The sequence below is a fragment of the Macrotis lagotis genome, chromosome 1, assembly GCF_037893015.1.
Source record: "Macrotis lagotis isolate mMagLag1 chromosome 1, bilby.v1.9.chrom.fasta, whole genome shotgun sequence".
Classification (NCBI taxonomy): Eukaryota; Metazoa; Chordata; class Mammalia; order Peramelemorphia; family Peramelidae; genus Macrotis; species Macrotis lagotis.
The window spans coordinates 572,854,180-572,878,698 of NC_133658.1; the positions used below are offsets into that span (position 1 = coordinate 572,854,180).

A 24,519-nucleotide genomic window follows, 5' to 3' on the forward strand; every position below is an offset into this window, starting at 1 on the left:
CCACACTCATTCTGCTGTAGCAGAATTCACTTCCTGTCCCTTCAAGCTGTTCTGGGGCTGTACTGTTGTTGTAGTACCCAAAGAGCGAGACGGAGACCAGAGTTTGATAAGGTTGGAGATCTTTAATATTCCCGGGGACTGTCTGGGGAATTGAGTACCCAAATCAGACAGTACCCAAGTGTTCAGGGGATAGGATTTTTATAGTGTTTTTTTTTTTTGGGGGGGGGTAACTGAAAGCAAGCAAGATACAGAAAAGCAAAGACAGCAGTTAGATATATTATCTTGACATATACATATGTAAACATAGGGTTCCATATAGATAGGGGTGAGAAGGGATCAGGGTCTTTGTGTCATGACTGTCTGAGATGGAGGGAGTCAGGAATTTACTATCTTATGGTTCTAGCTGCATCTGGGGAAGGGGGAGGCATTCCTTGAATTTAACAGATACAGCAAGACAATTAGGCTAATGAGGGTGCTTTGTAAATCTTTAGACAATTTTATGGTATATCCATGACCCCTTGGGTCCTATCAGACTATCTTTAGACCTAAAGGCGCCTAGCCAAAGTTATATTTCTAAGGAATTTCTCAGGGCCCAGAAGGATGTCAGGGACCCCTTTCTATACAGGAATTTCACAAACATTGATGTTGTACTTCAATGTGACCAGGGCTTTCTCCAACTCCTGGTCCTAGTGAAACATACCTTTCCCGCAGAACTTGTAAGTTATCTTGGACTAGGAAAATGTATCACTCAGTCTTTCTGTGGGTTCTGCCTTTCTAAATTTTGACTAGAGTCATAATTTGACAACTTTTGGAGTTTTGGGGGGGAGGAGTTCTCAGGAAATGCTGCCTTCACACTGCCATCTTGGCTCTCAACTTTCTGTTTTTTCTTTTTTAAAAACTTTTTTGATTTTTATTATATTCTCAATCTAATTTTTTTATGAGATTGCATTTTCAATTTTATCATTATAGTAAAAAATTGGTTAACATTTCTAGGAATTTCCTTTACTGCCAACTTTTGAAGAACATTTGATTATATTAAGTGAAATTATGGAATCATATGGTCATAGAATTGGAAGGAATTTTGGAAGTTATTTGCTCTAATCTCTATCTGAAGCATGCGTTCTACATCAAGCCCTCATTTGAACACTTTATTTAAAATGAGCTAGTAAGAGATTTTAATTTTGGTGAGCCTCTCTTTCCTTGAATTATTTTCTCTTTTAGAGTCCTAGGCTTCAGGATCATAGTAATCTTTTCAGTGAATTTTTTAAAATCTAACTTAAAAGCTAAGGTACATATAAGACTATCCCAATAGTTTTTCTCTGTCACAAAAGCCAGGGAAATGGTCTCTCTAAAAGTTTAATTTGCCCAACTAGTTTCTTCCTATCAATCCATACCACTTTCACCATAGCAGGAGTAGAGATGTAGCTTGGATCTCATAAAGTATCTGAGATGGTCTTGACAATTTAGGCCAAGGCAGAGTTTGATTATAGAATCTAACTTAGACCCAGACTCAGTGTGCTGCTGTGTGACCATCTTCCTCTAACAGCTTTTAGGTTAATCATCACTGGACTCCATCTAGCCAAAACCTAAGCCCAGACCCAGACACTGCCCTCCCACTATCCCTTTTTTGTGTCCTTCTTTCTTCAAACTCCTCTTTCCCCTCATTCTCTGTAACTGTAGTCACATCACTATTGGTTGTTTCTTGTCCTTCATTATCAAAGAAGACCAAAATGACATCACTATGTTTAAGATAAAGTGTTTCCGACTGTGATTGATCAGACCAATATGAGCTCGGAATGCTCTGCTATAGGTTGGGCACAAGTAGTCCATGTGAACACTGGGGTGGGGTACTCCAAACCTACCCATGTCACCTTTTTTTTGAGGTGCTTCAATTCTGCCTTCCTCATAGGGTGCAGCTGATGAGGGCATGCCATGCTTGGTGGTCTTGTGCAATCTCCCATGCTGTACAGTCAATGCTAAAATTCTTAAGAGACCCCTTTGGAGTGTCCTGGTATCATTTCTTCAGATCCTCTTGTGAGTGCTTTCCCCGTGGCAGATCTTCATCAAATAGTCTTTTTGTCAACAAGCCATTCCCCAATTGACAAATGGTCATAGGAAATGCAGAGACAATTTATGGTGGAGGAAATCAAAGCAATCCAGAATCATATGAAAAAATTGCTCTAAATCATTACTAATTAGAGAAATGCAAATTAAAGCATCTCTGAGGTACCACCTCACACGTCTCAGACTGGACAATATGACCAGAAAGGATAATGGTCAATGTTGAAAGGGATGTAAGAAATCTGGGACAATAATGCATTGTTGGTGGAGCTGTGAACTCATTCAGCCTTACTGGAGAGCAATGTGGAAATAGGCCCAAAGGGCAATAAAAATGTGCATACCCTTTGATCCAGCAATAGCACTACTATGGTCTATACCCTGAAGAAATCATGAAAAAAGTAAAAATATCACTTGTACAAAAATATTCATAGCAGTCCTATTTGTGGTGGCAAAGAATTAGAAATTGAATGAATGTCCATCAATTGGGGAATGACTAAACAAATTGTGGTATATATACATTATGGAACACTATTGTTCTATTAGAAACCGGAATAGATGGGAATTCAGGAAACCTGGGAGGATTTTCATGAACTGATGCTGAGCAAGCTGAGGAGAACCAGAAGAACATTGTACACCTAACAGCTATGTGGAGGTGATGATCAACCTTAATGGACTTGCACATTTCATTAGTGCAACAATCAGGAACAATTTTGGGCTATCTGCGATGGAGAATACCATCTGTATCCAGAGAAAGAATTGTGGAGTGTAAACAAAGACCAAAGACTATTACCTTTAACTTATTTTTTTAAAAGCTATCTTATTATGTAATTTTGCTATCTTATATATATATATTTTTTCCTTAAGGATATGATTTCTCTCTCAACACATTCAATTTTGATCAATATATAGCATGGAAACAAACAAGACTATCAGACTGCCTTCTATGGGGGTGAGGGGAGGGAAGTGAGATTGGGGGGAAAATTATAAAATTCAAAAACAATAAAAAATTTTTTAATAGTCTTTTTATTAAAGTGTAATTATGGCATTCTAACAGCATGTCCAGCCCATATAGTTGCACTCTCTGTAGTAATGTTTGAGTGCTGGGCAGTTTAGCTCAAGAAATGACCCCAGTATCTGATATCTTCTCCCACCAGGTAATCTTCAGAATTTTTCTAAGACAATTTAAATGGAAGCTATTCAGTTTCCTGACCTGGTACTGGTAGACTGTCCAGGTTTCACAGGCATAGAGAAATGATGTCAGCACAATGGCTCTGTAGACCTTCATTTTGGTAGTCAGTCTAATACCTCTTCTCTCCCACACTTTCTTTTGGAGCCTCCAAATGCTGAGCTAGCTCTGGCAATGTGAGTGTAAACCTCACTGTCAATGGTACCTCCCTGGTAAGAACACTGCTAAGGTAAGTGAACTTATCCACAGTACTCAAAACTTCTCCATTTGCTGAAATTGATGGTTCCACATATGGATGATGCGGTGCTGTTTTCTTGTGTTAATTGTTAGAACAAAATGAGCACAAACAGCAAGCAGAGAATCAATCCATACTTTGTTGCATTTCACCTTCAGAGGCTGCATTGAGTGCACAGTCATCTGCAAACAGAAGATCCTGCAGTAACACTTCCTCCACTTTGATCTTGGCTTGTAGCCTTTTCAAGTTGAAGAATTTTCCATCAGTATAGTAGTGACCATGAGGCTATGTTCATCCTCAGTAAAACTTTTGATAGCTTGACTGAAAACATCATGCTTAAAAAGCATGGGAGCAAAGGTACATCCTTGTTCATTCCATTGGTTACTGGGAAATCTCGAGAGCACTGTTCACTATCCAGAACCCAGACATTCATGCCATCACGAAATTGATGTAGTATGCTGATGAACTTCTTTAGGCAACCAAATTTTGATATAATTTTCCATAAACCCTCGAAACTGACAGTATCAAAGGCCTTGTCAGATCTGCATATGTGGTATACAGACCTCTGTCCTGTTACTGGCATTTTCCTGGAGTTGTCAGGCAGCAAACATCTACAACCCTTTCTGAAGCCACACTAGCTCTCAGGAAGGTGACCATCTTCTCAGCCTATTGAGAAGGACAGCAGTGACTAAAAGAGAAATACCACTGTGATTGTCACAGGACAGTCTATTCCCTTTATCTTTATAGAGATTGGAGGCATTTTGAATCCTTGGGGGATAGCCTCTTTATGCCATATAATCTGGAAAATTTCAGTCAGCTTTTGGATGAGCAATGGACCCCCACCTTGTAGATCTCAGCTGGGATAGAATCAGCACCAGGTGCTTTGCCATTTGAAAAAAGTCCTCATCACAAACATTGTCTTCCTTTACCTAAACACTATAAAATTCCCTGGATGCACTATCATAGCAAACATTGGCATCTAATAGACTGTGATTGTGAGAAGAGACAGACTGAATGTGAGAGTAACAAAGGCAATGGTGTGATGCAGAGTGCTGAACTGATCAGGACTCATTCTCTCCAAGCTAAATATTCACATTCAACCAAAGCAGCAGCCCCAATGGCAAAATAAATACTAAAAGAATTAATGTCAAGAGATTTAGAGTGTCTAGATCAACAGGAACAGTTTGTCATTAACTTGAAGGGAAAACTGAGCAGCATATAGTTGGCAACAGTGGAGCAGAAAAAGAGTAGGCAGTTTTTAGAGATCTCGTGTACAGATCGTCTGGGTCAGAAAACTCATAAGCATTAAGTCTGTTTTGATGAAAATGATAGGGAAATATAGTAGCTGCTAAATGAGAACACCACAGGGTTTACCAGCAGGATAGTTCATACATTTCTAAGAAGAAAGCATTTAATTCCATCAAAAGTAAAGTACACATCAATATTACCATTCAGGGCAAGGCTATCCCTGTGACTTTTTTCTTGAGCTTAAGTACTCAAGGTATTTAGACCATTGCTTGACATGTAGTAAATGATTAATTAATACATTTCATTCTTTCACTTGAGGCCTAGTTCTACTAAAAAGAGATTTATAAAGGAAGCAGAGTTGCCAAATAATAGGCTGATAAGATGGAAAAGATGGAAAGAAATTACTACAGAAATGGAACTGGGAGTCAGACAAGGAATGATTATATGGAAACCAAAGATGAACCTCTCATGCTAGAAAACAATCTTTATGCTCAAGGTGCTGTCTAAAGACCATTCTTATCCATGAGCCCCACCCCACTTATGAGTGTGCCTCTTAATCTTCATGGGTTGTCATGCCAGACATCCCATTTTTTAACTTCATCAAGATGAAATGGTCAGCAAGACCAGTTGCCATCATTAGTCAGAAAAGTCTTTTATTAGCTGACACTCCTATGTTTCCAGTCTTCTTACACCACACTCAACCTCTTGTACTCTTTGGTCCAGGGACACTGACCTCCTTGCCGTTTCTCAAACTAGACCCTTCATCTCCAAACTCTGGGCATCTTCATGCCTTCTCACCCCTGCCTCCTGGCTTCCTTCTAGTAGAAACCTTTCCCAACTCCTATTAAAGCTCTTGACTTCCCTCTGAGACTGCCTCCAATTTATCCTGCACCTACCTTGTTTTTGCAGTTGTTTGCTTGTTGTCTCACCATTAGATGGTGAGATCCTTGAGAGTGAGGACCTTCTTTTGCCTTTCTTTGTATCTCTAGTCCTTAGCATGATGCCTGAAACATAATAAATGCTTATCCTTCCTATTGACTATTCTGCTTTTAGAAGACTGACTTCCAATAGACTGGAATATATCTTGTATGTAATTTCAAACTATGAACAATTAGTGTGTAACAACTGAAAATGTGAAGTATTTGGAAATGTACTTAGAAATGACAAAACACTAATTTTTAGTGCCAGTTACTTTTGGCCCAAATCATCTCCCCAACTCTGGTTTTATTTTTTCCATACCTATCCTTGACTTCATAGTTGACTATTTTAATGTTTTGCTAGCTACCTGCTTCTATTAAATCATAGAGTCAAAGATTTAAAGCTAGAAGAGATTATGGCCCTTCAAATTGCTTCCTTGCTACTCCTCTGTTTCTAGAGAGTGTTTCTCTGCTTCTTTCCCTGAATCACTACTTTGAGCTCTTCTTAAAAGCACCATAATCAGTGGTAGGTAGGTGGTAGGAGAAGGTAGGAAGAAAATCTCCCTACCTCACCCCCCCCCCAAAAAAAGAAGAGCATTTAGTTTTTACTTGATTGTCAACCCTTGTTTATCTCAACTACTGGCTCCTGAATGTTTGTTTACTAAGCTAACTTTTAAAAAAGTGACCAGAGATAAAGGCAGTCTTTCTGATCTATCAAGGAGAACTTGATGGAATAAATAGGATAGAAGGGTGTTAGTATTTTGATAGCATATCACAATTTCATAATTTCTATTACCTTCTTTAATTTCTGAGATTATCTAAGTCTTTACACTTATTTTAACAAATTTTCTTAATTATGTTTGCTTCCCAAACTGTGAGAAATAAGTTGGTCATTGGGAGAAGTACAAAATCCTAAGGAACTGTCCTACTGTAGATTAAACTAGTTTTGTTTTTGAGGGATAGAACAAGTTTAAAAGTTATTTCTGGGATTAGCAGAAGCTAAGGGAAAGAAAGAGTACAAGCAGCTGGAGCAGTTAGCAGTAGGGGAATGAGTAGCATAGAGAGTAGAAGTAAAAAAAGGTTATTTGGGAAATGATACTCCTCCTCCAAAGAGCAGGGTAGCTTCCCAGAGTAACAAAAGCAGATATACTGAGGAGTCAGTGAGCTTTTAAAGAGGGGCAGGAAGATGAGGTAATTAGTATACCTTGCTGGGGTAGTAACTCCAAGAGAAGAAGGTAACTGGGTATATGTAAATGAGGGGTGGTAGCTCAAAGACTTAAGCCTATGGCAGGGACCAGTTGTTTTGTTAACAGAGGCTTATCTTATGCCTGAGAGCAGGGATTTACTGCATCCTTGAGGGGCAAGATACTTTTCTAAAAAGTTCATGGACTTCATCTCAATAGCTTGGACAATGAGTTGGAGGTTGTGGATAGTGTTAGTGTTAATGTAAGGTCTACAGTCAGTGCTGAGGGAACAGATTAATTATAGAATGTATTTCTCTTAGCATTTTCTCTACTTCATTCCCTACTCAAAATGATTTAGGACCAAATTTGTTTAGGAGTTTGGGTGAAGTCTCATGTTCTGAAGACACTTCCAGCTGAAAAAGGATGTAAAGCTGTTCTTGTTGAGGGAAGTCAAGGCGTATCCAGAAAAAGGCTGAAGGAGCATCGGGGGTGCTGGCTCCAGGGCTGTGTGGAGGTTTATATCCAGCTAGGACCACTATTAGGAGATGTACTACTTCTAATCAGGAGGAAACAAATCTTACAAGAAGGTTAAACAGACAGGGGCCTAAAATGAGTAAAAGAATGATTAGGAGTGGGATCAGTATAGAGATATTTAAGGAGAAAAGCCAGGAACCCCACCTAAGGGAGAGTCCTGGGAAAACAGCAATGCAGGAATATTTATGGAATAAAAATTCAGATTTCATGATCCCAACAAATCAGTGTATCATAAATCTTGTAGCAGCCCCTCCATCCAGGTCTTTTCAGTATATCTATATCTATATCTATATCTATATCTATATATATATCTACATATATATATATATATGGACACCAGCAGGGCATCATGTGTTTGCTCCCTTGTCTCTTATTGACTGCCTGCTCTAATTATGAGGATTTCCCATAAAGGGAAAAAAAAAAACTGGGACATGATTAAACATCATAATAGTCTTTGATGACAAGGCATACATAGCAGGCTAAAACATCCTTAGCGCTGTTCAGGTAAGAGTTGCAGCTGACAACCAACCAAGTAGTAGCAATTCCACTTCATAACCAAGCTTAGGAATAAGCAGGTGGGAAACTTTGCTTTTCAGAGGAGCATAATAGGGAAATTGAGCCAGCCAGGAGTCTGCCTTGGATTGAAGCCAAAAGTCATCCTTCCAGCCAGACTGACCCCATAGTTCATGACTACATTCCGCCTGGGTGGTTTATGGCATTTCTTTCATTGTCCATTTGAGCACTATGGTTGAATCCAAACATCAAAACAAAATCAATCATAGTCCCAAAGGTTTTTGTTTTGTTGTTGTTGTTTTTGTTTTGTTTTGTTTTTTAGGCTTTTTCAAGGCAACCGGGGTTAAGTGGCTTGCCCAAGGCCACACAACTAGGTAATAAGTGTCTGAGATCAGATTTGAACCCAGCTACTCCTAACTCCAGGGCCGGTGCTTTATCCACTACGCCACCTAGCTGCCCCTCCAAAGGTTTTTTATCCAAATAGTAAATTTCATCAAGAACAACTTGGGGCTAGACACAGTTATTTTTTCTCTGTTGGAATTGCATTAAGCAAAAAAAAAATTTACCACTTCAAACATTCAAAAGAAGTTTCATTTAAAAAATGTGTTTTCTTCCTTTTCAAGTTTAATTTGCCCTGACATAAAAGACCAAATTGTTAGCCAATTATCAATTTTAGATTTTAACATTACTGCAATAACTTTTAAGTAACTTACACTTTCAGAAGTGTTAATATTATATAAAATTTGCTTTATAATAAGACAGTATTACAGTAGACAATTAAGTAACCTTCACTATGATCCAGGGGGATGGTTCCCTTTATTTCCTTTTAAAAATCACATAGCTTAACAACAATAATAAATTTCACTTAAAATAAGACTAAAATAGATTGTTACAAATTGTTACAACTAAATCTATTTTTCAAATTTTACAGTTCAATTTATAATTTCAGTTTAGTATTATTTTTGCACAAGAGCTATTTGAGTGATAGTAAAGTTCACACTCTACTTTTAATATTGTTTTACTAAATCTCTATGCTTTTCCAAACCCAGGAGGATTTTCCTCTCAAAGAGTTCCAGGTCTCTCATTCCCCCAGTTCCAGGAATTACAGAAACTTCTAGGAGACATACAGTGGCCTAATGCTATGTAGAAATACACATATGATGGTTCTGGCCATCCTAAGAAACCCATTAACAAAATTGCAAAATGTCTGACTGCCTAATTAATGCCATTTTTCAGAATTAAATAAATTCAAAATATTCATGTCCCTTTGACACATTTAGGCTCAGGGGGATGGAGAGGATTGGGGGTGGGAATGGGAAGGAGGGTCAGAGAACCAAAGCTGAGCCAGCAGAAGTGGACCTGAGAGGAGAATAGGGTGGGTAGAGCCACCCTCTATCTAGTGGAATGGAATGGGAGGGGGATTGACTTGTGAGTCTTAGCTAACACACAGCCCCATCCCACTCAGGACCCCTGGAATGCACAGCAAGGCCTCCCCAATTCCCCACAACACTGATCAAAGGATGAAAGGCAGTTGAATCTACCAGTGTGACAATGGAAGCACAACAGACAGGGTTATCCAATTCCTCAGGTGGCCGGGGGGGGGGGGGGGGGGGGGGGGGAGTACACAACACAGATAAAAACTGGAGAGGTAATCTCCAACCAGCTAATCAAGACACAGAGCTACAACAAAGTCTAAGCTTTACATCTTGCAGCTTAGAAGACCAGACAAAAAGAATTCAACCTGTCCCTTTTCTCAGAGTTCTAAAGACTGAGTTTTAGAGAGATTCATGATGTTACAATTGTAGTAATTGGAAAAGTTGTGCTTGTAGCTTAGACACAAGGGGAGGAGACCTCTGGTGTACAGGCAGACTCACCACTCAGCACAAACTTGCCTCTCCAGAGTCCTGGGGAGGTGTCCCTCAGAAGGGATCAGCTGTGAGATCTCTGGGATATCTGCAACATAAAATGTGCCACCCCCCCACCCCAGCTCTCCCAACCAGGGGAAGGTGCCAAAAGCTACAAAACAAGCTACTGGAAGTCCATAAGAGTGTAAACTCAGCTGGGATTTAAACCCGGACAGAAGATGCCTTAGAAAAAACAAAAAGAAGCAGTTCTTCTGGAGTCAGAGCCTATGCCCATCTCTTCTGGTCGCCAGAACTGTTGCAGGAAATCTGTCTGGCTGAAGATTTCACATTTGAGGAAATGTGAAAGAATTCACTTAAAAGATTGACTCTGATCATGAAAAAGGGTAAAAACATCACTTATACAAAAATATTCATAGCAGCCCTGTTTGTGGTAGCAAAGAATTAGAAATTGAATGAATGTCCGTCAATTGAGGAATGGCTTAGCAAACTGTGGTATATGTATGTCATGGAACACTATTGTTCTATTAGAAACCAGGAGGGACAGGAATTCAGGGAAGCCTGGAGGGATTTGCATGAACTGATGTTGAGGAAGATGAGTAGAACTAGAAGAACTTTGTACACCCTAATAGCAACATGGGCTGATGATCAACCTTGATGGACTTGCTCATTCCATCAGTGCAACAATGAGGCACAATTTTGGGGTATCTGCAATGGAGAATACCATCTGGATCCAGAGAAAGAATTGTGGAGTTTAAACAAAGACCAAAGACTGTTATTACCTTTAATTAAAAAAAAAACACACCTGTTATGCAATTTTGCTCTCTTATACTTTATCTTTCTTCCTTAAGGATATGAATTTTCTCTTATCACATTCAATGTAGAATGCCTTCTGTGGGGGATGGGGGGAAGGAAGTGAGATTAGGGGAAAAATTGTAAAATTCAAAAAAACAAATAAATAAATAAGATTGACTGACCCAGAAGAAGTGAGAGACAAACTCTGGAAACAGAAGAGCAGCAGCAACTGGGGCAGTTAGAAATCATTGATTCTCCAAGAGGAGTAGCAGCATGGGGAAGAAGCAGCTTATAAAGAGAGGTCTAGGGTTGGGAGAGGTTCTCTGGGGGATGATGCTCCCAAAACATGGAGTAGCTTCCCAAAGGAAGATGGCCTTGTTTTTCTTTACAAGGTGGGTTCATTGCCTCTAAGATTTAAATAGTGAAATTAAAGGATTAGGCCATTAAAGGATTCTGGGTAGCCTAGATATAAAAAAAAATAGGTTTCAAAAAAAAAGTCAGTAATCACTCCCTCATTCTTCTGCTCTGCCACAGCAGCAGAGAAACTATAGGGAACTGAATCATTTCTGAATAATTATGGTTTTCCCTATCCTGAATTTCCCTTCCTTACATATGGATAAGTAAAGCTCCTTTTGTTAACTGCCAGATGTTCTGAGTGTTTCTAATCTCAAACCAGGTCATGCTGATTTGAGGAGAAGCTTTTCTCCCTTCCCCCCGCCTTCACCTTCACATTTAAACATTCCTTTCTTCCCTAGATCCTAGCTCAGACTGAATGTTATTATTACATCTCTTCTTTTTTCCTTCTCTTTTGTTCTCCTAGGATTACTTGAACTTGAGGCCTCCCTCCCCGATTTTGTTACTCAGCCTCGGATCAAAGCTCCAAAACCCAAAGTGATCACCACAAAAAATAAATTCCTGAAAAAGTCGGCCAGACTGGATCTTCAGCTAGCTGAGGTTCACCAGGTATGAAGCAGTCACATTTTGTTTCTTAACACACAACTGGACTACCTATAGAGCTAGTCATGGAACAGCCAGTGGAATTCACACATTTGGACCTAGTCACTAAGAATGCAAACTCTCTAACCAAAGGGAGAGGAGAGGAGGAGAGGGAAGCCACAGTGGAAGATCAAGTCAGAGACCACTCAGCTGAGGTTATGCCACCTCAAGTGCCATCTAGATCGGCCCCATTATTTTATATAAAAGAAAAACTCAAGATTCCCCAGGCAGTAGTAGTAAGTGAAGGGAGTCAGGATCTTTGTTCTTATGGGAAGAAAGGATGCAGTTTTGGTGTGGACTATTGCTCTCTGAATGATGTTTCTGAAGATACAGAGCTCTTTTTGTTGGCTTTTGCCATATTTCTTGTCTTTCCTTCGTAGAGTAGCACACAACTTCCTTTCAGGAGACTCCATAGGTTCTGAAAGATTAAAAGAAATTATGTCTGGGGGGAATGGGAGGGAGAAGGTGTGGGATAATGTGATAGGGAATAGGGCTAACTTCTGAGCCTCTTTGTAACTACATTTCTAACCTTCAATTAGGTGTATTAGAGAAACCTCTACTACATTATGTTTAATTATTTTTTTAATTTAATTAGTTTTAAACATCTTTATTTTCCTTTTTCCTTGACAATATACATGCTTCCTAAGAAAAGAGTTATCATCTTTACTCCTCTCCACCTGGTGTAAGCTCAGGTGAAGAGGAGGGTCTCTTGACTACTCTTGGATCATTGTCTATATAATTATTTTATGAACAAAGAAACCCCAGAGTTTAAATGAAAAAGATTAGTATATACTTTCCGATCCTACTTGCACCCTATATTGATGCCTGATTCTTTTGGACTATATCCACCCTTTTTCACAGTATCACAGCAGATCTTTGTTGGGTAGAGGCAGAAGTTATTTCATTAATTACACATAAAGTAGTTCAAGACAAGATCTTTGGAGATTATGCTGCTTTCTAAAAGAAATGTTTCAGATGACTTATTCATGACACTGTGATGTCATAAGTAATAAAAATACAAAAGGGGTGATTGTCCCTGCTCTCAAGAAGCTTATTGCCTAACTGGGGGAATTGGAGATACTCCGTGATATGCCATATTTAAAGAGATTAAGAAAGAACTAACCCTGACAAGAACTTCCCAGGAGCTTGTAGAAAACAGATCATCACAGGAAGAACTAAGTATGAATGGGCAAGAATAGAGCCCAGATCTTTGATTTCATTGGTATCTATAGAGGGAACCCTTGGAGGAGGGTTCTGCAACTTGAGTCTGGTAGAGCTGCTCAACGCACTAAGAGGTTAAGGGGGGTACCCAGAATCCTAGAGGTAGTATGTGTCAGTGGGAGGACTGGTACATGGGCTTTCCTTGATTAGTTTTCTCTCAAAATTTAGATTTTAAAAACTGAGGAAATGAAAACAAGGACTAATATGGACCACATAATAGAAAACCTTAAAGAATCAATAGATAAAATTAACAGCAGAACTTATTGTAGCAGAAGACAAAATTGTGATCAATGAAGACCAACTTGAAAAATGATTGGAAAATAATTATTAAATGATCTAAAGAACATGCCTGGAGGATAATTCAAGATGTGGTGATCTGTTTTTAACAACTCTGAAAATTTAAGGGGAAGAAAAAAGCCAAAATATAGTACTATGAGAAGTCATTCAAGAAAACTGTCCAGAATTAACTAAAATCAATCCTAATACAGTCAAACAGAATTGGCGGGACCTTTGACAAGAAACAAAAACCACAACCCTAAGAGTCAGTTCCCCTAGCCTCAGTATTGTTAAATTTCAACATAGCATGGTAACAGTTTTGTAATTTGCAAGAGGACAGATAGAAATAACATATCAGGGTATTCCAATCAAAAAGATAAACAGAAAAATTAGAATATGACATATAGTCATGGACTTTGAATCCAAAATTATCTACTCAACAAAGCCTAGTATGTTATTTGAAGGCAAGAGATGAAACATTAAGAAGACTGTAGACTTTAGAGAGACTTGTACAGTTCATTGAAGTCTTTGAACAAAAACCAATCCTCTAAGCCAAAAAGATATTTAAAACAGTAGATCCACATAATTGCTAACAAAATGTAAAATGTTTCAGACTATTAAATTGACTCAACCACTCAATGTAGAAGGTTATCTAAAGATAGAGGAAAAGAAAAATGAGGCCATGCCACAGTCAGCTGCTACTCAGTGGAAAGAACTCTAGTCAGAGACTAAGGGAGCAGATATATCCCACCTTTTATGCTTTTTAACATTTTTTAATACTCATGGCAACTTAGGCAAGTTACTTTACTTCTCAACCTCAATTTCCTCATCTGTGAAAAAGAGGATATTGAACTGGATGATGACCTCTGAGGTCCCTTCCAACTCTAGATCAATGATTCCATAATCTAGGGTAATCCTAAAGATAATTACAGCTATAAGAAAGGGGAAATCCAAGTTAGAGGAAATTAAATAATTTTGTTTAGTTTTTGTTAGTTTGCTTTGTTGGTTTTCTCAAGTTTGAGTTAAAAGCAGGAATAATAAGAATGAAAAAGGTTTTAATCACTTCAAATAAATTTCATAAAAATCCAAAAACAGAAAAAACTAATAATTTTTGTGCTAAATAAAAATGGACAGAACTCTTGATAAGAGTGACAATGAATTTTAAAATGGATTCCTGTACATTTTGACATTAATTTGTAGAATTTCTTCTATGACTTGCCTAGAGTGATCATATTTATTCCAATTAGGGAATGCATACTTCTATGGATCTAGTTATTTCAGAGAAGGACTAAGATAAAGAATAAAATTGCATGTTTTATTTCAGGCACTATTAGACAAGAAGAATAAAGGTCCTGAACCAAAGAAAAAACTCTTCTTCCTTCAGCGAAGAGTAATACCACCACCTAGACTTCCAACACCAACCTTGGAAATGTGTGCTGTAAGTTAGAAATGTTTTTACTTTTAATTAGATTAAAAAAATTGTTATTTTAAATGGAAAACTGCCCCCCCCAAGTCCTAAATTACTTAATACTTTCATTCTTGTTAAAAGTTAAAATCCACAAACTTTTCAAGAATGAATAAATGAAGAATACATCTAAGGAAACTGAATGTTTGTTATTCAACTTTCATTTAGTCTTATAAGAAGACTTATAGGTGACATAATTATTGTCAGATATATAAAAGTTAACAGGGACCAGGAGCAGACATGGCCATTCATTTGAGTCATGTTCAACTCTTTGTGACCTCATTTGGGGTTTTCTTGATAAAGGTATTGGGGTGGTTTGCCATTTCTTACTCCAGCTTATTTTACAGATGAGAAAACTGAGGCAAACAGGGTTAAGTGACTTTAACCCGGTGTCCCATAGTTAATAGTGTCTGAGGCCAGATATGAACCCAGAAAGTTGTGTGTTCTTGAACTGGGGTACTAAACAAATAAGATTGTGAAATAAGTGGTGCTGAAACCATTTCATTGCCTCACTACCTCAGCAGCTGCTCTCTCAGACTACTGGCAACTAGATGAAAGAGCTGGGCCTGGAGTCAGGAGGACCTGAGTTCAAATTTGGCCTCAGACACTGTATCTCTCAGGGAAAGTCACTTAACCCTCATTGCCTCAGTTTCTTCATCTGGAAAATGAACTGGGGAAGGAAAGGGCAAACCTTATCTCTGCCAGGAAAAAACCCAAATGGGATCATGAAGAGTCAGACACGACTGAACAGCAACAGTCACAGAGTAAAGGCAAGAGAAGAAACTATAAGCCTAAAGGAAGTATGCTATTTTCTGAGAGAAAGAATTCACTGAAAGTTCAGCTCAGGTCCACAAGCATTTCTTAATGCCTCTTATATGCAAGGTGCTGGAGAATTATTTAGAATAATCCTGGGCAGGGAAGCCTGAGGATTGGATTGTGAAAGGCTTTGTGTATCAAGCTTTTCTGTATCAAGCTGAGGTATTTGCATTTTATCTGAGAGCTAATTGGGAACCATTGAAGATTCTTGAGCAATGGGCATGACATGTGTTTGTCAGGGGCAGCTAGGTGGCAAAGTGGTTAGAGCACTGGCTCTGGAGTCAGGAGGACCTGAATTCAAATGCAGCCTCAGACACTCAATAATTACCTATGTGCCCTTGGGCAAGCCACTTAACCCCATTGCCTTGTAAAAACAAAAACAAACTTAAAAAAAAAAAAGGATGTACTTCTCAGTTGTGTGGTGCAGGACAAAATAGTAGAGAAAGAATGAAGCTTAGGAAGCTTTGTAAAATAGTCCAAGAGGGAGATGAACTCAGGTGGTTTCTGTGTGAATGTAGAGAAGGGTACAGCTTTGGAGTTATCAATTTAGTAACTAAAAGAATGAGGGTTCCAGAATTAAGAATGAGGTTGAAGGAAGAAGAAATTTATGGTAGAATTTATTTTTTTTTAAAAGATCAGATTTTATTAAAACTGAGGCACACAGTATCAAAGAGACTGTCCTAATACACGATTTATTATGGGTAGACTAGAACCAGTCTCCTCTTCCCAGAATGGCACACCTTTAATTATAGTCATAGTCCATGTGGCTATATCCTAAAAGAAACCAGGACTAAAATCAGGAATAAAGTGTTATTAGTTATTATTATTATTAATGTTAAAAATAAATAGTATTAGATGAATTTAAACATCATTCAATAATAGGATTTAAGAATTTAAAGAAACCTAATAAGTCAGCTACTCCAACTTCTCACCCAATTCAGGAATCTCCTCTATAACATTCTTGCCAAACGGTCATCCAATCTCTACTTGAATAATCCTACTGACAGTAAGTTCACTACCTATGAGATAGTAAACATTCCATTTTTGGACATCTCCAGTCATTAGAAAGTATATTATTATGTTGAACTGAAATCTGCCTTCCTATAACTTCCACCCCTCCTATTCAACAAACTCCAGTGGCTCCCAGTTGTCTCCAGAAGCAAATACAAAATGCTCTGCTTGGCATTCAAAGTCCTTCATAATCTAGTTCCTGCCAGTCTTTCCAGTTTTCTTATACTGTACCTTATTCTCAGACACATACTCCTAGGTACAGTGACAATGGCCTCCTGGCTATTCCACAAACAAGACACTATACCTCTCAGTTCAGAGAATTTTCTCTGACTGCACTCCATGCTTGGAAGGCTCTCCCTGCTTCAATCAGACTACTCAACCTCCTGGCTTTCTTTATATGTCATATAAAATTCTTGTTTTTGTTGTTGTTGTTGTTGTTGTTGTTGTCTGTTCTTCATTTTCTAAATTAATTAATTAATTTTTAAAATTTTTATTAAAGATACTAGTTTTACAATTTTCCCCCATCTTACTTCCCTTCCCCATCCCCCACCCCACTGAAAGCAATCTGTCAGTCTTTACTCTGTTTCCATGTTGTGCATTGATCCAAATTGAGTGTGATGAGAGAGAAATCATATCCTTAAAGAAGAGACAAAAAAATCCAAGAGATAACAAGATCAGACAATAAGATAGCTGGGTTTTTTTCCTAAATTAAAGGAAATAGTCCTTGAACTTTGTTCAAACTCCATGGCTCTTTATCTGGATACAGATGGTATTCTCCTTTTCAGACAGCCCAAAACTGTTCCTGATAGTTGCACTGATGGAATGAGCAGGTCCTTCAGGGTTGATCATCACCCCCATGTTGCTGTCAGGGTGTACAGTGTTTTTCTGGTTCTGCTCATCTCACTCAGCATTAGTTCATGCAAATCCCTCCAGACTTCCCTGAAATCCCATCCCTCCTGGTTTCTAATAGAACAGTAGTGTGCTATGTCATACATATATTATGGTAGAATTTAAAAGAGCTATTTGGATATGTAGAGTTTAGGATGCCAGTAGGATATTCCATTTGGAGCGAGAAATTTGTGATGTGACTCTGGAGCTCAAGAGGCTGGTTGTAGGGATTTGGGTAATAAGTGAACCCCTGGAAATTGAAGAGATGGCCAGGAAAGAGGAAATGGAGGATGAAGAGAAGAGGATCCCAAAGAAAAGCTTTAAAGAGCATACTCACAATTAAGAGAGGGAAAGATTACCAACGATCTTGTCAAAGGAGTGAAAGGACATGTCCATAGGAGAAAGAATTTGAGACCACGGTCATACAAGCAAAGGCTATAGATGAGAGGGGTGGGAGGATGGTTATTAGTGTCAAAAACTGTGGAGAAGTCAAAAAGGATGAGGACAGAGAAAAAAGCCCACTTAATGAACCAATTGATTGTTGGTCTTCTAAAAGAGAACAGATTCAGTAGTAAGACTGGAAACTAATAATGAAAGAGTTTTGCTTGAGAATGAGGAGGAACGTTGCTTTCTATAGTAAGAGTAAATGAAGGTTGAACACTAGAAATTCAATTTTCTTAGGTGTATTTTCCAGTTATTCATGGTTCAAATAAAGGTGTGTGGGGGGGGGTGTTGTGAGTGTTGTTTTTTGCTTAAGGATGGGACCAATCCTGGGTTTGTTTGCAAATAGCTGAGAAAGAGCCTCTAGGTAAGGAGAACTTGAAGATGAAGAGGGGGCCAACTCCTGGAAGAGTCTGAGAAGAAATGGAATATTGGTAGCTGTCTTGAAATTGATGTAGAACTACATGGGATTTCATTTACCCCAGGGTGGCCAAGATATTCTGATTCAGATGCATAAATTCCTGAATGATCTCTCTTCAGACATTGTGATTCTAGAGTTAGAGCATGGGGACATTATATAGGAAGTTATTAGTATTTTTATTTAATACAAACTTTAAATATTCCTACTTTTTGTTCAAGATAAATTTTAAAAATTAGCAGCATATATATGTATATATTTAGGATATACATATTTCAGCTATGGCTAGCTGGTGTCTTATGGTTAATCCTCTTAGGTTTAAGCTAAGTTTATATGACAATGATGTTTTATTTCTGATTTCTGTTTTATTTAAGGGAAGTTTCCACACTATTGATAAAATGTCATTATAAATCATCCTCCCACCCTGCCTTATTTCCACTGGAAATCAGTATATAGAGCAACAATATAGAAAGGGGAAAAAAAGTTATATGGTTACATTATGTGGAGGATCATCCCTAGTTTAAGAATGAGTTGTTGTAAGGCAAAGGGTTACAAAAAATCTTTTGTTTGACATTCTGGAGGTTTTCCCCTATAGAAACAATGTGGGTTCCTCCCTTGGTGGGTAGGAACTGGGTGAAAGAACTCTATGTACCGCTGCAGGTCAGCACCTCCTCTGCAATTTATCTAGCCTCAGAGCAGTGCCTAGAACAGAGATGTCAGATGGAAATAGAATTTGGAAACATTTAATAACATAAATAAAAGTACAACAGAACATAGTATTAATAAGTAGTGTGCTAAGTTGGTATGCAACCTGCCAGGATCTTTTATGTATGGTTGAGTTATCCTTATTTCTGTTGGAAATATTTCCTGCCCAGAGTCATGAGAGATTGAAGTCCCCAAGGTCACAAAACCCTTCTGTGGTCAGAAGTAGAACTTAAGGCCAGCTCGAGGGTATAGTGGTAGCTCACCTCCTCTCCTGTCCTAATATCCCTTAAAATCCAACTACCCTGCCTAGCAGAGCTTCTCTGTGAAGATATCTTTAGACTTGTGTGTCTGGTTTCCAGATATGTATCTTCCCCTCCTTCAGAGTGGTAGTACTTTGTACACAACTAGAAAGAAGCCTGTCAGAAAGAGGGAATGGGGATTTGTCTGGCCCCAGACCTTGGACACTGGTTTCTGTGATCTACGGAAGAAGCCGCAGCAAGGCCGGGTGCTACTTGGGTGGGGGGGGGGGGCGGTGAGGGTTGTAAGAGATGTGAGGGGCTTGAGGGGCAGCTGTGTTAGGTAGGGATTCTCAGGCAAAGTCTACTGGGACAGTGCTCTATCCTAGGAGATTCCTTAGTTAATCCTATTCTTTTTCCCTCAGGGCCCTTCCCTTTCAGATTGACTAAAGTCTATTACTTCTGACCAAGGCTTCTCACTTTCCCCAGAAACTAGCCTTTTGGAGAGTTACAAAGAGATCCAGAAAGTATAAAATCCTCTTCTAGATACCTCCCAAATCACACTTTAAGCCTTCTCTCTTTTTTTTTTTTTACATAGAACATAAAGAGGAAAAACCAAGTGGAACGTAGGTTAATCAATGGTGGGTCTTTTGTAGATATGAATTGATTGAAATAAGCTTTTTTCTGCACTCCAGAAGAAAACTACACTTGGGATATCCTAGGCCTCCTCAGAGGAGCTGGGGTGAAACAAGGGTTCAGAGGTGAGGAGCAGGCTGGCCCTCTGGCTGGCGGGGAGAGGGAGGGGGAGGCTGACAGAATGGAGGCTGTCTGTGCCACCACCCAAGGGAGTCAAGGGCAGTCAGAATTTGGCGGGGGTCATGTGGAAGGAAGAATAACTGGAAATTTACTCTCCTATCCCCTTCATCACCACCAGCTCTACCACTACTGATCCTATCCAGGACTGGCCCAGAATTTGTAGTAATTGATGATAATGTGGGGTCTCAGGGGGTGGGTGGTCCTAGGTGACCAAGGTCAAGAGAGAAGTAGGGAAAGTGAGGGGGAGTAAAATTTAACATGACTGCAGTGGTGACCAACTATAACCTCTATACACCAACTGTTTATGAGGAGTCTACCATCTAGACAGTATTGGAAATCCTGAGCATCCTCAAGGCTCCTTCAGAGGATCCTCCATCTCAGAGATGTCCATTTATTTCACAGTCTCATTTATTTAGCACCCCAGGAGAGCCAACTGCAGGCTAGTGACCATGCATCTTAATCTTTACATGTTCTTCTGTCTGCTTGTTCACCCTTTCTCAGGAAGAAGAGGACATTGAAATGGCCGTGGTCTACTTACAAAAGTTACTTCGTGGCCGAGTCATCCAGAACATGGTACTCTTGGGCTCCTTCACTCTCCCACAATTGTCCAATATTATGTGCAGTGTGGTTTGATTGCAGTCAGTGAAATATCTGTCTTGAACTTTGCTCCCCACTGATTTTCCTTCTTTCTTTTTTTTTAAATTTTATTTATTTAAGGCAGTGGGGTTGAATGACTTGCCCAAGGCCACACAGCTAGGTAATTATTAAGTGTCTGTGGCTGGATTTGAACTCAGGTACTCCTGATTCCAGGGCCAGTGCTCTATTCACTACACCACCTAACTGCTCCACTGACTTCTTTTCAAAAGGGAATTCCTCCATTTTCCCAAGTTTGAAGCAACCACCCAGTTCTTTTGATAGAAAGCTGGTTCTACTGCCATTGCCCCAGCTGGGCATCACAACATAAAGGGAAAGAAGGCCATTATGACAGTGGCAGCAGGATACCCTTTTTTTTGGAAATGCTAAATGAAAGAATTTTCTTCACTTGGAAATCTACATAAATTTCTATATAATAGCAACATAAATTGAGTTTATTTCCTAACTTTTATCAAATCCTTAATTCAGAATTCTGTTGTCTGATTTTCTATATAACAAGGAATGCCCATATTCTAAAAAAGAGAACAAAAGTAGAGGAAGAACCTTCAAAGCACTTAGATAGCCTCAATAACAAAAAAATGACTGGAAAATACTTTTGTTCCAATTTTTTTTAGGGGCTCACGTGTTAATGAGAAGGGTTAGGGGAGGCCAAGTGAGTAGGAAGCAACCCATCCTAATGTATTACTAATAATTCCCCGAGCAGGCCATCCTTCTGAGTGTACAAAGGAGGGCAAATAGAAAATAAAGGAATGCAGTAAAGGAGGCACCCATTTTTCAAAGGGTAGAGAAGAAAAAAAGGTGTTGAAGGTTTTTTTTGGGGGGAAAGCAAGCCTGTTGCTTTAGTCAGCTCAGTCTCCTGCTATAAAAAGAAAAAGAGGGAATTTGAAACAGTAACAACAAACTGATTTATTCAGATAGATAACTTTAGGCAGGATCTTGCTCCTTCCACTGAAGCCATGCTGGGCATGTTCAGGCTCTGAAGCGTCATGAACCAGAACCCCAGACAACACCACCTGGGAGTGCTCTCCCTCCCTCCCTCCTCCAGAAAGAAACAAATAGAGATTTCCAGTTGCAGCCAGGCCCCAGCTAAACACAGGTCATTTCTCCCAGAATAGGGGCTCTGCCAGGCTCACACATCTCTCCCCTCCCATATCTGGCTCCCCACTGACACCAGCCCCACCAACATGAGCCCCATTTCCCCCTTTCTAAATTCCCTCAATCTTCTGGCAGACATGCTTATGCACCCCGCTCCATTTCTCCAACTGCAACAGTCCTGGCATTGGAGCAGCATTTCAGGGAAGTCTATGAGCTGCCCAGTCTCTACCTCCTGTACCATCATCTCCTGACAGGCTTCTTCAAAGCTCATTCTCCTTGTCCTACAGATACACTTTTTTTTTTAGGTTGGTTTTTCTTCCAAGGCAAACGGGGTTAAGTGACTTGCCCAAGGTCACACAGCTAGGTAATTATTAAGTGTCTGAGACCGGATTTGAACCCAGGTAGTCCTGACTCCAGGGCCGGTGCTTTATCCACTATGCCATCTAGCCGCCCTCAGATACACTTTTAATCAGCAATTAAGTATGGTTTGTTCAATTGGATAATATCATTTTAAAGCAGGTAGAGTTCACTTGTCTGTATTTTTCCCAAGGTCTGTTAGTCCCTTGATAGAACTCTTGAGTAGGCCAGTTATACTAAGCACTTGCACAACATTAGAGACTCTGCAGGGAAGAATGTTCTTTTTTCATGTTCTCTTTCCTAGACTATTTCAATACATTTTCTTAAGGACATATCCAAGCATTCAGTCTCTGTCTGGGTATGCTTTGAGAAGATGCTCAGTCAGCAGGAATGAGCTAATGGCTTCTAGCTGCTTCAGCATGCAAGGGGCCAGGGCTTAGGGCAGAGCAGGGGTCTTGAGGAAACACACTGTTCATCCATATGAACACTGGGTGTGGTGTGGGTAGGAGTTACCTAGGCTAAGTGATTTCAAACATTCTTAAGATAAATCTATATACTTGGAACAAGTTTTGTCCTCAGAACTCCCGATTCACACCTTTTCTGTTTACTTTAAGATGTATGAAGGAAAAGAAAAGCGTTTAGAGTTGATCAAAGAATTGCGGACTATTCATTCACTTCAAGAAGATGACAGACTGTTGAAGAAACTAGAGAAGCAAGTAACACTGGCCTTGCAGCGGCAGAGGGACTTGCATGAAGAGAAGGTCTGTTCAACCTTTGGAAAAGCACTGGACCAGATTTTTTTTTCAGACATAAAACTCAGTTTTATTTAGAAGATTCAACACTTGAGCTTCTTTTTTAAAAAATCAGCCTGGGAATTCCAGGTACCACAGATCTAGTATTAAGTAGGAGACCTGTAACTGCAAACTAGGAATGCTGGGCTTTAAAATCAATTCAGACCTGTCATACCTCCTGCCCTTAATCTTCATCAAAATGATCTCATTCTACAACAGTTCCTATTGCAAAAACTGACCTATATATTCAAAGTTCCAAATGTATTCCAAATTAATTTTAAAGAATTTGCTCAAATCAAAAGGTCTAGCAAATTGGCATGGCTGGGATATACTTTTGTCCTATTTACATTCCAAAATCCCTACCAAAAATAAAAATTAGAAAAAGGACTCAAACATTCACATATAGATGAGGTGATGGCTTGTTCGGTCACCTCTTGTATTCCCTTATTCAATCTAGACTGCCACAGTCAGACAGAAAGAAAGTGCAAGGATAATTTTTCTTGCATCTTAGGATCAAATATTTCTATTAATTTTTTTAAGTTATGAGCAAACAACCATGCCTTGATAGAGGGCTGGGCAATAGATTACAGTATGGTTTAGTGAAGAAAATACTTCCAGGTTGGGGCTGAGGAGCCCAAGAAACTTGTTCTTCCCATGGAAGCCACTTGTGTTTCATAGTCCTTGGTTTGTTTATTAAAACCAAGGACTTTGGGGTCAGTCTTTCCAAGATCCTTCCAGCTCTTGTGTTCTATGCAAAGTAAAACTTAAAATAATCTATCAGATTTAGTAACCTGCATAATTTCTGTTGTGCTATATTTGATTGGGCATCATATATTCAATATGGGTGAACTATAAATAATATAACTTTTATATAATAACAATGCCATGGGTTGTGTGCTCCTGCATGATGGTGACAGCACAGTTGCTTTACTAACAGGCTCTAACAGTCATCATCCCAGGAGGAGCATCAAGGCAGAGCGCAGGGGTCATTCGGTTTCACTTTTGGTAGAACAACAGGACTAGAAGGAGACATCATTGCAGAAGGCAGCCAAAATGGTGCAGGCTGGAAGGAGTCCTTCAAGGGGTTGAATTCTGCCAAGGAAAGTAGTTTTGGCCAAAGGAGAGGGACTTCATTCAGAATGTAGGGCCTGGGAGCATTGTCTGTGTTATAGGATATGGAGGTGTGACCACAGCCACACCATGATGCAGCAGTGTTAGAAACTGCCAAACCAAGGAGCATGACAAATGTAGGCATGACAACAGCCCAACCAGCTGCTGGGAGGCATTGCTTCTAATTCCTCCTTAGAGCTGGTAATTGAAAGCAGGACTATGCTGTATAAGATGTTATCAGGCCACCTCTGAGCTTAAGACCAGCTGTCTTGGCTCTAAGGAAGATAAAGTGAACGTGAAGAACCACTAATGAGAAATATCCATGGCCCAGACCAAGATCAGGATGTCTGGGCTTTCAGCCCTGTTTGTTCTTGTGTTGGTACTACCAAGAATCTGCCACTTTACAGAATTGTGTGAAAATGTCACGTATTTCAAAATATTTTGCCTTACATTGAAGGGAATAATGTTTGACTAAAACTTCACCTGAATTATTGGGAAAATCCCAGCCTGCTTGATTCCTGCTTTCAAGCCTGAGAGGGCACCGGACATTCATCCATCTCACATTGTAACATAATAGTGTGTCTAGAGATACTCTTCATAAGGATACTTGAAATGAGATCTTATCTAGACATCTTGTGAATAATTTGATATTAAAAATAAATCCAGGTCAAAAACTGGCCAGCAGTCA

The 24,519-nt window shown here is 39.3% G+C and overlaps 1 protein-coding gene across 2 annotated transcripts in view; it reads left to right on the forward strand.

The window, feature by feature from the left end:
* Nucleotides 1-24,519, forward strand: part of CFAP91 (cilia and flagella associated protein 91) — a 118,815-nt gene that overhangs the window by 76,705 nt on the left and 17,591 nt on the right. For both annotated transcript variants that reach the window (XM_074214587.1, XM_074214588.1), the window contains exons 10-13: nucleotides 11,356-11,498; nucleotides 14,353-14,466; nucleotides 20,326-20,397; nucleotides 22,545-22,691. In XM_074214587.1, the coding sequence (XP_074070688.1) occupies nucleotides 11,356-11,498; nucleotides 14,353-14,466; nucleotides 20,326-20,397; nucleotides 22,545-22,691 (476 nt within the window). The remainder of the gene's footprint in view (nucleotides 1-11,355; nucleotides 11,499-14,352; nucleotides 14,467-20,325; nucleotides 20,398-22,544; nucleotides 22,692-24,519) is intronic.